Source organism: Argopecten irradians, chromosome 2, assembly GCF_041381155.1.
Source record: "Argopecten irradians isolate NY chromosome 2, Ai_NY, whole genome shotgun sequence".
Lineage (NCBI taxonomy): Eukaryota > Metazoa > Mollusca > Bivalvia > Pectinida > Pectinidae > Argopecten > Argopecten irradians.
In genome coordinates, this window is record NC_091135.1 from 61,223,531 (window position 1) to 61,239,391 (window position 15,861).

A 15,861-nucleotide genomic window follows, 5' to 3' on the forward strand; every position below is an offset into this window, starting at 1 on the left:
ATAAATTATAGTAAACTTAACCCCCTCTCCAGGGGGAAACCCAAGACCAAGGGTCATATAATTCACAATTTTTGTAGAGGGTCATGAGACCTTTCTATATCCTACCACATCTGTGAGTGGGGGGATTTTTGAAATTTTAGCCAATTTTACCCCTTTTGGCCCCTCCCACAGCCCTCTGGGCAATGGCGGTCATATAATTCACACTTTTGATTGGCTTTATGCCTAAGAAGGTTTGTGCAAAATTTCATTGAAATTTTTTCAGCCGTTTTGGAGAAGAAGTCGAAAATGTAAATTGTTGATCGTCACACGACGGATGACATTTTTTCTCTGCTTTTCCATTTTTTATTAGGGAAACTTTACTTATTAGCAGTATCAGATCTATAGTGTCAAAGCTATTCATAATGAAAGTAATTCCTTCATACAGAGTACTTTTTAGTAGTGATGTAATATTAGCTCACCTCAGCCTTAATGCGATCTCCCGGAGAGTTGACACCTGTGATATCACAAACCTTTACCCTATAAAACAGGGAAAATAATTTTTAAATCCTTATAGGTAGAGGAATGATTTCTAATGAATTTCAGTGAATTTCATAATAATTAATAATAACTATGGATATTTACAAAAACGTCATGTTTTGTTGGTGCAGAAAAACCAGAGTTCCTGGTGAAAAGCCATTGACTTAAAGATAGTAGCAACTACTTCAGACAGGTCAAAACCTAGCGAACCAAAGATTGAAATTCAAAGGCAGAATGTCAAACCCTTAATGCCATACACTGCAGCCTCTGGAAAGTGATCTATCTTAAAATCACTTGATACTTGAGTCTAAAATAAAAATATATACCATACATATGAAAGACGAATAATACATTTATAGAAACAATCCCATTCACGAGCTAAACATAAGTTACCTGTAATCTAAATACTAACCCCCCCCCCATTCTCCTTGAATTTGTTTGACACTAACCTGTGATAGGTTTCATCGTCCTCAGACACTGCACACATCTCCCCTAGACACAAGTTACCTGTAATTTAGATATGTACTCAAATTAGAGACAGTTCAGACATCACAATTGGTAATGTACAGAGCTGAATATCACAGAGCAAGGATGCATTATACTTTCAACTTATTGTCATATTGAGTTTGGAATTTCTAGAATTAGGCAAAGTCAAACTTACTGTATTTCGACCTGTTGTGGAGGTCCCCAAACCACGTGGCCATGTTTAAGTTGAGCTCCAGCATTGTTGTAGACAGATCCACTTTGTCCCCTGTTGGTGGTCTGTGTTCCAATATTCTCACAAAGTAGTGACTAGCATCCACAACGTTTGTCACCAGCATCTGGTCAGGTTTGATCATACTAATTTTAGACATTTTCACAGGTTATCATCATGATTTATTGTTGAAGTGGATTTATGTGCTGTATGGAAATTGTTACTTTATTATTTTGCTTTTATTAAATCTCTGAGATTATATCAACATGCCAATAAGACTAAAGATGTACACAGCGAAATTGATCACACCACAAACTATCTGACAGCTGACTCAAAAAACTAGGCAATCACGAAAATATAAATGTGGTACAATATACCAAACTAACTCACATCTTTTTTGTATAAATTGTCTACAGACAAGAGGCCCAGAGGGCCTGTATCGCTCACCTGGTTTGTAATGCCAAGTTGATGTTCTGAATAAAGGGTCATGGTTTCTTTACTAAAGAAATTTAAATATTGGGCCCCACCCCTCCTGGCCCCAGGAGGTCAGAATTTAAATACAAGCTCTACTCCCCTTCCTTCAAGGATGTTTCTGGCAAAATTTGGTTACAATAAATGCAGAAATTTATGATTAGTAGCGATTTTAAGGATTTACCTCTATTTCCATTTCCTGTGTATGGCCCTGCCCCTCCTGGCCCTCCCTCCAAGGGGGGGAGGGGGGGTTGTCAGAGCACAATCATTATTCCCTTTCCCCCCAAGGATGTTTCTGGCCAACTTTGGCTACAATCCATATGCAGAACTCTATGACAATTAGCAATTTAATTGATTTACCTCTATTTCCCTTATTGGGCCCCACCCCTCCTGCCCCTAGGGGTCAGAGCCAAAATTCATACAAACTCTATTCCCCTTCCCCCAAGGATGATTCTGGCCAAATTTGTTTAGAATATATGCAGAACTCTATGGCTAGTAGCATTTTAAAGGAAATGTCGACGGACGGCCGCTCCATGACATAAGCTCACGGCCCTTCGTGGTGTCATCTTCTATTGGGGATCAACCAGAGATGTAACAACACTTTGCCAAGATCATATCAGTATCATTTCAGGCAAGTTTAAGCCAAATTGCATCGGTTTAACTTTAAAAGAAGTTCAAAATTTGTTTTCACAATGACGGCTGTGGCGGCCATCTTGGATTTTGGATTGACCAGTAAAAATAACAACACTTGGTCAGGACCATATTAGAATCATTTCATGCAAGTTTCAGCTTAATTGCACTTGAAGATCTTGAGAAGAAGTTCAAAATGTGTTTTCAAGATGGAGGCTGTGGCGGCCATCTTTGATTTTAGATCAACTCAAAAAATAACAACACTTCACAACATCACATAATCGGGACCAAAAATCAGGATCATTTCATGCAAGTTTTAGCTAAATTTCACTGGTAGACCCTTCGGTTCAGATGACCTAAAACACGGGTCAAATTGGTCCGACTAAAGGGACAATTGAAGTTAATCAATGGTACTCTGAACTGTATGATATAAAAATATGTATTAAGATTTTCATACATACATACTGTATACTGTCTGAAAGAAATACTAACAATCTAAGGTCAAACAGGAATCAAGGGAGGAAACTAATGGGTTTTTTTTATAATATACGCTAAAATAACACACACACACACACACCCCCCACCCCCCCACCCCCACACCCCCACTTTATATTGTAACCTTTGACCTGTAATGACCTTACCTTCACCTCTCCACTGTTGAAAACTTTCTGAGGTGTACAATCCACTTCTGGCACTATGGCATGTCGAGCTGTACACTTATTCTGGTACCTGAACAAAGAAATAATTTACAGTAAAATCAAAGATGTTGTAGAGTTGTGATTTTCTTCAAAAACACAAGATTATGAGGAATTACAAGAGGCCCAAGGGCCTTAATGGTCATCTGACTACCTTCGCAATAGCTGTATAGGAAATTAATTAGATATGGTGTCATGGTAGCCATCTTTGATTTGGGATCAACGAGAGATATAACAACACAATTGTAACAACAATATGTCAAGATCATATCAGGGTCATTCCAGGTAAGTTTCAGCTAAATCGCACTGGTAGAACTTGAGAAGAAGTTGAAAATGTGTTTTCAAGATGGCGACTGTGGTGGCCATCTTGGATTTTGGATCAACCCGAAAAATAACAACACTTTGAGGGGACCATATCAGGCTCATTTCATGCAAATTTCAGCTAAATCGCACTGGTAAAACTTGAGAAGTTAAACAAGAGGCCCATGGGCCTTAACGGTCATCTGACTATTGGCACAATAAAACACCTCAAAGAATATAGTAGTGGTAAACAATTAAGGCAATACAAAGAACTCTTCAGGTTCTGATATATTTGATGAATTAGATCATCAATGAAGTTCCCTTGATCCCAACCATGCTACAATGCTACAAGTCCAATATCCATTCTCCAGGCTTAGTTCTTTACAAGAAGTCATTTGAAGATTTTAGCCTATTTGACCCCCTGTGACCTTGAATGAAGGTCATTTGAACAAACTTGGTAGCCATTCGTCCCAGCATGACGCAGGCCCAATATCAGGTTTATAGGTCTCTTAGCTATACACAAGAAGTCATTTAAAGATTTTAGCCTTTTGACCCCTGTGACCTTGAATGAGTGTCTAGGTCATTTATTTGAACAAACTTGGTAGTCCTATATCCCAGCATGCCGCAGGCCCAATATGATCATAGTACCCTGGCCCTTTTAGTTCTTGAGAAGACGTCATTTAAAGGTAGGTTTCGCCCAACCAAATAAATGCTTTTTTGTAAAATCCGATAAACGGAAGAAAAGATGAAAAAACAAATTAAAAATACCCCAATTTAATTTCTTTATAGGTTTGAGATTGAATAAATGTGTCTTGAATACAAAATTGAAGGAAATCCTTGATTTATTACGGTGTCCGTCAGACAAAATAGTATGCAAATGAAGCTGCGATGGATTGTGTTGTCGAAGTTTCGCGCATGCGCATTGTTACGCACTAAAAGTAAACAAAATGGCTGAGCGAAAGTGTGTGAGATAAAAAAAATATATATATCTGAATCGGCAACAAAGTGGAGGAGATTATAATGGAAACGGTAGCACCCTAGGATATCTATAGGGAATTAAATTCAGAGATGGCATGTAGCAATAGAAGAAAAAGAAGCCACATCTCAAGCGGAACTTGCCCGGATCTGTTGGGACTTGTGTAACGGCATTGCACGTGGTGAGTTAAATTTCAACACATATGCCAGCGCACATACAGCCGCAGACTAACTACATGTATGTTTAGTGTACTAAACTAGCGAGCGTATGTAAGTAACATGAAGTGTTTTAGATTATATGATATGTATAAACAGTCCATCGCACTTCGTTTTGTTGTTGTTGTTTTTTTTTTAACTAAACATGCAGTGGCAAACTGTCGCTGCCATCTGACTTTTTGTTGCACGCTTCCGTTTGTTGATGCGGCCTCGTTTTGGAAAAAAATACGTCATGTTCTCTGAAAAGCTTGCTTTGCTCTAATTTTAGATAAGTATTTTCCTGGTCAAGCTAGGCAACTGACCACCCGTATTGTTCGCTGTATGCATTGAAAATGATCTGAAGATTATATCTATTCACAGGATAAATTTCAATTTCGTAGTCTTTATATTTCATTAGGCGAAACCTACCTTTAAAGATTTTAGCCAATTTGACCCTTGTGACCTTGAATGAAGTTCGACCTTGAATGAAGTTCAAGGTCATTTATTTGAACAAACTTGGTACCTTTTCATCCCAGCATGTTACAGGCCCAATATGAGTACCCTGGGCCTTTTGATTCTTGAGAAGAAGTCGTTTATAGATTTTAGCCTTTTTGACCTCCGTGATCTTGAATGAAGGTCAACGTCATTCATTTGAACAAACTTGGTAGCCCTTCATCCCAGCATGCAATAGTCTAAATATCTGTACCCTGGGCCTTTCGGTTATTGAGAAGAAGACATTTGAATGAAAAGTTTACGCACAGCGCACGATGATTGACGATGCATGATGACAATAGGTCATCCTGACCCTTTGAGTCTGATGACCTAAATACCCAATGACCTACAACCAATAACTATGAAATTATTTATAGAGGATTGACATGAAGATTAAATTCACTAAGAATGATAAAATGCAATCATACCTGCATGAACCGTAGGCTTTGAGGGCACTACACAACTCCTTGTCTCCATCACAGTTTTTTTGCTGAAGGAAACAAAAGTTAAAGATAAATTATGATAAAACAAACTACTGTTTACCTAAATGTATTATCATAGAGTTGTAACATATAACCAACACTTCCATCTTAAGAAGACCCTTACCTCATTTATACCCATCACCATGGAGTGAAGATTGCGTGGTATTTTGCTCTTTGTCCTCTTGAGCAGCTGTAGAATTGTCTCCACTTGCTGAACACTTTCCTCTGTGATTAGGACATAAGAAGTTGGCTCTATGTCAGCAACCTGAAACAGTCAACAAGTGAATGCAAACAGTTCTTGTTGACTAAAGGATAAACACTTAAGGGGTGCTACTTAGGCGGAAGCAAGTGCAGCAACTTCGAACCTGTCAAGGTGAGCAGTTGGCCTGATTTCTTTTCATGTCAAACTTTAGGTTAGTACAAGTAATATTGTTCACATGGTCCTCACACTTTGACCTGAAGTGCTAGAGGTATCAGGCACCTTAACCGCTCTAACACCACAGCTGGACGTGGAAAGGTCCTATATCCTTATATATGAATTCATTTCTCCAATTAACATTGCTTTAACTAAGAAACTACATCAATGACCACTCACTTTTTCTTTGTTAGAAGAGTTGTAGTAGTACTTGCTCATCGTGGACAGACGGTTTCCAAACTTTGTTTTGGAGGACGGCAGGTCAAAGTGTATTATGGCCCTAGCATCCACTAGTTTCAGTTCCTCCACACTCTCATCCGTACAAACTAAGGAAAGAATTGGTTATTATAAAAGGTATTACTTTGATTTAACCTTATTTATCCAGATCAAGAAACACATGGACACATAAATGCTGAAATTCATGTGCCTACACAAGTCCTACATCTGTCCTACTTAAAAACATTGTGTCTGACATTGTGTCCTACTTACTGACATTGTGTCCTACATCTGTCCTACTTACTGATATTGTGTCCTACATCTGTCCTACTTAATGACATTGTGTCCTACTTACTGACATTGTGTCAGACATTATGTGCATGTCCTACTTACTGATATTGTGTACTACATCTGTCCTACTTACTGACATTGCGTCCTACATCTGTCCTACTTACTGGCATTGTGTCCTACTTACTGACATTGTGTCCTACTTACTGACATTTTGTAATACATTGTGTCCTACATCTGTCCTACTTACTGAAATTGTGTCCTACATCTGTCCTACTTACTGACAGTGTGTCCTACTTACTGACATTGTGTCCTACTTACTGACATTTTGTGATACACTGTGTCCTACATCTGTCCTACTTACTGACAGTGTGTCCTACATCTGTCCTACTTACTGACATTGTGTCCTACTTACTGACATTGTGTCCTACATCTGTCCTACTTACTGACATTGTGTCCTACATCTGTCCTACTTACTGACATTGTGTCCTACTTACTGACATTGTGTCCTACATCTGTCCTACTTACTGACATTGTGTCCTACATCTGTCCTACTTACTGACATTGTGTCCTACTTACCGGCATTGTGTCCTACTTACTGACATTTTGTAATACATTGTGTCTAATATCTGTCCTACTTACTGACAGTGTGTCCTACATCTGTCCTACTTACTGACAGTGTGTCCTACATCTGTCCTACTTACTGACATTGTGTCCTACATCTGTCCTACTTACTGACATTGTGTCCTACATCTGTCCTACTTACTGACATTGTGTCCTACATCTGTCCTACTTACTGACAGTGTGTCATACATCTGTCCTACTTACTGACAGTGTGTCCTACATCTGTCCTACTTATTGACAGTGTGTCATACATCTGTCCTACTTAATGACATTGCGTCCTACATCTGTCCTACTTACTGACATTGTGTCCTACTTACTGACATTGTGTCCTACTTACTGACATTTTGTGATACATTGTGTCTAATATCTGTCCTACTTACTGACATTGCGTCCTACATCTGTCCTACTTACTGATATTGTGTCCTACATCTGTCCTACTTACTGACATTGTGTCCTACATCTGTCCTACTTACTGACATTGTGTCCTACTTACTGGCATTGTGTCCTACTTACTGACATTGTGTCCTACTTACTGATATTGGGTCCCACTTACTGACATTTTGTCCTACTTACTGACTTTATGTTCTACTTACTGATATTATGTCCTACTTACAGAGTATTTCAGTCCTATCTTTCATAAGATCTACTTACTCAGGATCCTTCCATTGGTCGACGGTCCTGCCCACTCCCCTCCTATTTGCTCCAGTTCTAGTGTATCCATTTTGTCATGAGTTAGCAACGAGTACAAGGAGCGACTTTTCAACATCTGAAGAAAAACATCCTTAGTCAACATATATAAAAGCTACAAATGTGTTTATATTTACACTTATTCTTGAGAAAATTGTATTTAAATTACTGTATGATATTATAACAAAACAAGAGGCCCATGGGCCTTAACGGTCATCTGACTATTAGCACAATACAACATAGTCGTTTTAAGATTTTAGCCTATTTGACCCCTGTGACCTCGATTGAAGATTAAGGTTATTCATTTGAACAAACTTGGTAGCCCTTCATCCCAGCATCTCACAGGCCCAATATCAGGTCTCTAGGCCTCTTAGTTATTCACAAGAAGTCATTTAAAGATTTTAGCCAATTTGACCCCTATGATCTTGAATGAAGGTCAAGGTCATTCATTTGAACAAACTTGGTAGCCTTTCATCCCAGTATCTCACAGACCCATAATCAGGTCTCTAGGTCTCTTAGTTATTCACAAGAAGTCATTTAGGCCACATCAAATTAATCAGTTGTTCGTCGGGGAAACCCGCTCCTAAAATGTCTAAGTTGAGATTTTTTTTTTTTAATTGCAGCGCACCTTCAAAAAAGTCGGCAAATTACAATTTTTTTCAGATGTTTTCATACGGTTAAATCCACCAATCCTAGCCATATCTACAAACCAGGCCGTGAAGCACTGGCCATGGCTTGATAATGAAGTAAATAAAGAGGTGTGAACACTCTCTGACCAACGTCAACAGTCCTAATTATCAATCAGTCATAACAGTTACATTCACGTGTGTAACGTAAGCCAGTGTATTACAACTGAGTCTGAGGTCGATCAGCTGCTTATTAAACAATCATCTGACCTTTCAAGGAATTTTGTGCATTATAGATAGTGAGTATCACTTCAAAAACAAACACTGCTAACAACTGTAAATGATTTACTCACGTTTTTAAAGTTTAATAGGCCTATCCATCCATGGACATCACAAACTTTGCAATTGTAATGGCCGCCATTTTTGGTAATTGCAATAATAGATCCGGATCGTGTGTTTTTAAAGGGGATTATTTTTCCGGAATTTTGATGTAGATTTTAGACTACATGTTGATAAAATAATAAAATTAATAATAGTTAATTAATATAGACCAATCAAATTTTAATTTAATTTTTTTTTACTTTTTCTCTCTCTCAGATTAGTTACATTTTGATTGATACTGCAACAGGTCTGATATTTTCTAAAATTAGTACTTATGATGAAATGAAAATTACGTATATTGCTTCATTATACATAATTGTGAAAAATGTTAAACTGTTGAATGTTAATTCAATGTAAAGCCTAGTATCTTTTTTTCCAATAACAGATATATTAAAAAGAATAAGGGTATAATAGAATTGAAATCCAGGCATCTTCATTGATGAAATTAGATCTGTCCTGCGAATCATAGATCATCATAATTTAAGACCGGTAATTTCCAATTGCAAATCAAAATTTTGACCAAGAGCTAGTGTTTTTTTCCATTTTGATTAAAGTTTGATATGAACAGGGGCTCAGTTGAATCATTAAACTTTGTTTGTTTGTTTTTATTTTTATAAAAACATTGCGGTTTAGTTGGGTTTTTTTCAATGAAAGGGTGCAAAATTAATATAATTATGATTAATTCAATGTGAATATTTTGAAATGAAAAAAAAAACCCAGGAGATCCCAGAGGGATCTTGGCGCCCACCAAAGAATGATCTATGTCTGACAATGGAAAGAGGGATCTTTTCCCTGCTTTTCAAACTTTTTCAAACATACTACATATAAAATTTGAGATAGATCGCTATAGTACTTTCTAAGAAATAGTGGTAACAAACTTCAACGATGAAATCCAAGATGGCGGCTGTGCAGCCATCTTGTTGACCTATTAGTTACAAAATGCAATATGCACAACTAGGGCCCTAGGGGAACCTGCATATAAAATTTGAGAGAGATCCCTTCAGTACTTTTTTAGAAATAGCAATAACAAACTTTAACTATCAAAATCCAAGATGGCTGCCAGGTGGCCATCTTGTTGACCGATCGGTCCCAAAACACAATATGCACAACTAGGGACCGAGGGGTACCTACATATGAAATTTGAGACAGATCCCTTCAATACTTTCTGAGAAATAGCAATAAAAACCTTTAACTATCAAAATCCATGATAGCTGTATGGCGGCCATCTTGTTGACCAATCGGTCCTAAAATGCAATATGCACAACTAGGGCCCTAGGGGAACCTACATATGATATTTGAGAAAGATCCCTTCAGTACTTTCTAAGAAATAGTGGTAACAAACTTTAACTATCAAAATCCAAGATGGTCGCATGTCAGCCATCTTGTTGACCGATCGATCCCAAAATCCAATATGTACAACTAGAGTCCTAGGGGAACCTACATATGAAATTTGAGAAAGATCCCTTCATTACTTTCTGAGAAATAGCGGTAACAAACTTCAACTATCAAAATCCAAGATGGCCGCCTGTCGGCCATATTGTTGACCAATCGGTCCCAAAATGCAATATGCACAACTAGGGTCCCAGGGGAACCTACGTTTAAAATTTGAGAAAGATCCCTTAAGTACTTTCTGAGAAATAGCGGTAACAAACTTCAACTATCAAAATCCAAGATGGCCGCCTGTCGGCCATATTGTTGACCGATTGGTCCCAAAATGCAATATGCACAACTAGGGTCCCAGGGGAACCTACGTTTAAAATTTGAGAAAGATCCCTTAAGTACTTTCTGAGAAATAGCGGTAACAAACTTCAACTATCAAAATCCAAGATGGCCACCTGTCGGCCATATTGTTGACCGATCGGTCCCAAAATGCAATATGCACAACTAAGGTCCTAGGGGAACGTACATATGATATTTGAGAAAGATCCCTTCAGTACTTTCTCAGAAATAGCGGTAACAAACTTTAACTACCAAAATCCAAGATGGCCGTCTGTCGGCCATATTGTTGACCGATCGGTCCCAAAATGCAATATGCACAACTAGGGTCCTAGGGGAACATACATATAAAATTTGAGAAAGATCCCTTAAGTACTTTCTGAGAAATAGCGGTAACAAACTTTAACTACCAAAATCCAAGATGGCCGCCTGTCGGCCATATTGTTGACCGATTGGTCCCAAAATGCAATATGCACAACTAGGGTCCCAGGGGAACCTACGTTTAAAATTTGAGAAAGATCCCTTAAGTACTTTCTGAGAAATAGCGGTAACAAACTTCAACTATCAAAATCCAAGATGGCCACCTGTCGGCCATATTGTTGACCGATCGGTCCCAAAATGCAATATGCACAACTAAGGTCCTAGGGGAACGTACATATGATATTTGAGAAAGATCCCTTCAGTACTTTCTCAGAAATAGCGGTAACAAACTTTAACTACCAAAATCCAAGATGGCCGTCTGTCGGCCATATTGTTGACCGATCCGTCCCAAAATGCAATATGCACAACTAGGGTCCTAGGGGAACATACATATAAAATTTGAGAAAGATCACTTCTGTACTTTTTGAGCAATAGCGGTAACAAACTTTAACTATCAAAATCCAAGATGGCCGCCTGTCGGCCATCTTGTTGACCGATTACTCCCAAAATGCAAAATGCACAACTAGGGTCCTAGGGGAACCTACATATAAAATTTGAGAAAGATCCCTTCTGTACTTTTTGAGAAATAGTGGTAACAAACTTTAACTACCAAAATCAAAGATGGCCGCCTGGCAGCCATCTTGTTAACTGATCAGTCCCAAAATGCAATATGCACAACAAGGGCCATTGGTGAACCTACATATGAAATTTGAGAAAGATCACTTCAGTACTTTCTGAGAAATAGCTGTAACAAGAATTGTTAACGGACGGACGGAAGGACGGACGGACGGAGGGACGGACGGACGGAAGGACGGACGGACGAAAGGAGATTTGAATAGCCCACCATCTGATGATGTTGGGCTAAAAATGCCAAAAAATTAGCGCTCACATGACACTGGATCCCATTGCCTCTGAAAATCTGAAAATGGATATTTTATCAAAAATAGAAAAATTTCGCTTGCTCGCTCCCAAATTTTTTCTTCAGTTCCCGAAGAACAAGTGATTTATTTGGTGTGGCCTAAAAGATTTTAGCCTATTTGACTACTGTGACCTTGAATGAAGGTCAAGGTCATTTATCTGAACAAACTTAGTAGCCCTTCATCACAGCATGTTGCACGCCCAATATGTGTATCCTGGGCCTTTCGGTTCTTGAGAAGAAGTCGTTTAAAGATTTTAGCTTATTTGACCCCTGTGACCTTGAATGAAGGTCAAGGTCATTTATTTGAACAAAATTGGTAGCCCCTCATCCCAGTATGCTACAGGCCAAATATCAGTACCCTGGGCCTTTCGGTTATTGAGAAGTCGTTTGAATGAAAAGTTTACACACGGCACACGGCGCACAACAACAGACGGTGCATGATGACAATTGGTCATCCTGACCCTTGGGTCAGATGACCTAAAAAGACAACCAAATATCACATATTGATCAAAAAAATAAAATATCTTCAATATAAACTTATGACAAGAAATTCTTTCATTTTAAGAGAATAATTTAACAGAAAGCCTTGTCAACACTGGCCATACCTTGTGGATGAGAAGAGTTTTGTTGACGTTGCTACAGAAGATGATAATCTTGCTGTGGTCCTGAGCCAGGGAGCTAACCAGCTCAAGGAACTGTGGCATCAGCTGCTCAGTCTTCCATAACAGGGGAATATGTTTCACGCGACCATAAACGGCAGCCTCAAACCGTGAGGTGATGATCAGGGTGGGATCAGGCATAAAGGCATCAGTGAAGGAGTTGACCATGTTACACCAACATGAACTGAACAGCAGAACCTCACGCGGTGCTGACCTCTCCACATGTTCTTCTACTACACATGAGTAGGTGGTCATAAAGTCCTGAATCTGTAATATAATGGACAGGTAAAATGCAACAAAACTCAATAGAATGGATGTGAAATAGTTAACATGATTCCAAAACAAAAACATGTAATTAATTACTGATGAATAAGCAAACCAGAAGAAATAAGACAAAACTGTCTTCAATAACTGATGTTTTTATTCATTAGAACTATGTTCTCTAAGTTATATACTGTTTGACAAAATTGTCCCCTTCTATTTTAAATGAGGATGTAAGGGGATTGGATAGTAGAAGGGATGGACATGGGTGACACTATGTGGTCCTCCATTTCAAGTTGGAGATAACCAACCAATATTCTTGCCCCAAAAGAAGCATCAGAAGTGTCGTGTAGTAGGTATAAATACTGTAGAAAACACAAACGTACATTACATCAGGGATTTGGACCCTTGCTATCTCAGTTAAGGATACTGTGCCAAATCACTATGAATTAGGTATATTTCTAGTCTAGATATGTCTTAATGTTATGTATGTGAAAGGCGTTGATTGTACATACCTCCTCCCTAAATTCCTCCAAAACGATATCGGCATCATCAATTACCTGTAGCAGAGGATATACAAGGCAAGACATGTATAACTATTTAAGGAAAACTTGTATTGAATTAGGTTGAATTTAACAGAAAACAAGGAGCCACAAAGCGTGGCGTTATACCCTGCGCCCCGCAGTAAAGGTCAAAGTAACAATTATTCAAGTATAACTTAAAATGTATGCGAGTATTGTAAAAAAATAAATAACAGGAGGTAACAAAAAGAAACTGTAATTTGGAATTTTTGACTTAGTTTCCATAGTAACAGAAAAAATTCCAAAAATTGAAGGTCCGCAACAGCAAAGGCATAACTAGGGCACTTGTCTGATATAGAATGTATACAGAATGTTTCATGGAGCTGCATTGAATGGTTTTGGAGTTATAGCCGGAAACAAAAAGAAACAGTAATTTGGTATTTTTGACTAAGTTTCCATGGTAATACTTAACATGGAAGGTCCGCAATCGCAAAAGGCACAACTAGGGCACTTGTCTGATATATTAAAAAAAAATTCTTGGAGCTGCGTTGAACGATTTTGGAATTATAGTCCGGAAACAAAAAGGAAACAGTATTCTGTATTTTTCACTAAGTTTCCATGGTAATGGAAAATATTCCAAAAATGGAAGGTCCGCAATAGCAAAAGGCCCAATAGGGCACTTGTTTCATGTATACAGAAAGTGTCATGGAGCTGCGTTGAACGGTTTTGGAGTTAGCGTCCGGATACAAAAGGAAACAGTAATTTGGTATTTTTGACTAAGTTTCTATGGTAAAGCAAAAAATTTCCAAAGACGGACGGATGGAGCCCAAAACAATATCCCCTGCAAACGTGTTTCGGGGGAATAATTAATAAAACATCATGAAAGGAGGGGTGTTCTTTAACAACTTGACTTTGACCTTGTAACAACAATTCCATTATTATAGACTTTGGAACAGATGTTTAATTTATAGTGTGATTTTAATCTTTAACTAAGCAAGCAAACTTCATAGTTCCATGTAAAAAAAGTTACTTTTACATATATATGTTTATTGACTGTCTCATGCTGACATTTCCATACCTTATCCCAACTTGAATGAACTCAAATAATAAATCCTGAACTATTCTAACTTTAAAAGTGTCAGACTTACTACGTGACAGAGTCGTTCAAGGTGAGTGTACTTCTGCTGTAGGAGGCGAGACAAGCTTCGTGGCGTAGTGATTAATAATTCACAACCATTAATCAATGGTACCTGTAACAAACCAAGGTGAACAGGTTGTATGATGTCACAGTAACACTAATGACAGTCACATTGTTACAACATCTAACAGAAATGTCATTTAACTGCCAATATTACAAAGAGTATTTCCAACATCTAACAGAAATGTCATTTTACTGCCAATATTACAAAGTGTATTTACAACATCTAACAGAAATGTCATTTAACTGCCAACATTACAAAGTGTATTTACAACATCTAACAGAAATGTCATTTTACTGCCAATATTACAAAGTGTGTTTACAACATCTAACAGAAATGTCATTTTACTGCCAATATTACAAAGTGTATTTACAAAATCTAACAGAAATGTCATTTAACTGCCAATATTACAAAGTGTATGTACAACATCTAACAGAAATGTCATTTAACTGCCAATATTACAAAGTGTATTTACAACATCTAACAGAAATGTCATTTAACTGCCAATATTACAAAGTGTATTTACAAAAATCTAACAGAAATGTCATTTAACTGCCAATATTACAAAGTGTATTTACAACATCTAACAGAAATGTCATTTAACTGCCAATATTACAAAGTGTATTTACAACATCTAACAGAAATGTCATTTAACTGCCAATATTACAAAGTGTATTTACAACATCTAACAGAAATGTCATTTAACTGCCAATATTACAAAGTGTATTTACAACATCTAACAGAAATGTCATTTTACTGCCAATATTACAAAGTGTATTTACAAAATCTAACAGAAATGTCATTTAACTGCCAATATTACAAAGTGTATTTACAAAATCTAACAGAAATGTCATTTAACTGCCAATATTACAAAGTGTATTTACAACATCTAACAGAAATGTCATCTAACTGCCAATATTACAAAGTGTATTTACAACATCTAACAGAAATGTCATCTAACTGCCAATATTACAAAGTGTATTTCCAACATCTAACAGAAATGTCATTTAACTGCCAATATTACAAAGTGTATGTACAACATCTAACAGAAATGTCATCTAACTGCCAATATTACAAAGTGTATTTACAACATCTAACAGAAATGTCATTTTACTGCCAATATTACAAAGTGTATTTCCAACATCTAACAGAAATGTCATTTAACTGCCAACATTACAAAGTGTATTTACAACATCTAACAGAAATGTCATTTTACTGCCAATATTACAAAGTGTGTTTACAACATCTAACAGAAATGTCATTTTACTGCCAATATTACAAAGTGTATTCACAACATCTAACAGAAATGTCATTTAACTGCCAATATTACAAAGTGTATTTACAACATCTAACAGAAATGTCATTTTACTGCCAATATTACAAAGTGTATGTACAACATCTAACAGAAATGTCATTTAACTGCCAATATTACAAAGTGTATTTACAACATCTAACAGAAATGTCATTTAACTGCCAATA

General features: G+C 37.4%; 1 protein-coding gene across 5 annotated transcripts in view; it reads right to left on the minus strand.

The window, feature by feature from the left end:
* LOC138316150 (putative ATP-dependent RNA helicase TDRD12) overlaps positions 1-15,861 on the minus strand; it is a 106,294-nt gene that overhangs the window by 69,192 nt on the left and 21,241 nt on the right. For all 5 annotated transcript variants that reach the window (XM_069257690.1, XM_069257689.1, XM_069257688.1 and 2 more), the window contains 11 exons: positions 14,332-14,433; positions 13,178-13,222; positions 12,348-12,668; positions 7,645-7,759; positions 6,046-6,191; positions 5,575-5,715; positions 5,397-5,458; positions 2,953-3,040; positions 1,178-1,337; positions 966-1,023; positions 459-516 (listed from right to left, as the gene is read on the minus strand). In XM_069257690.1, the coding sequence (XP_069113791.1) occupies positions 459-516; positions 966-1,023; positions 1,178-1,337; positions 2,953-3,040; positions 5,397-5,458; positions 5,575-5,715; positions 6,046-6,191; positions 7,645-7,759; positions 12,348-12,668; positions 13,178-13,222; positions 14,332-14,433 (1,296 nt within the window). The remainder of the gene's footprint in view (positions 1-458; positions 517-965; positions 1,024-1,177; positions 1,338-2,952; positions 3,041-5,396; positions 5,459-5,574; positions 5,716-6,045; positions 6,192-7,644; positions 7,760-12,347; positions 12,669-13,177; positions 13,223-14,331; positions 14,434-15,861) is intronic.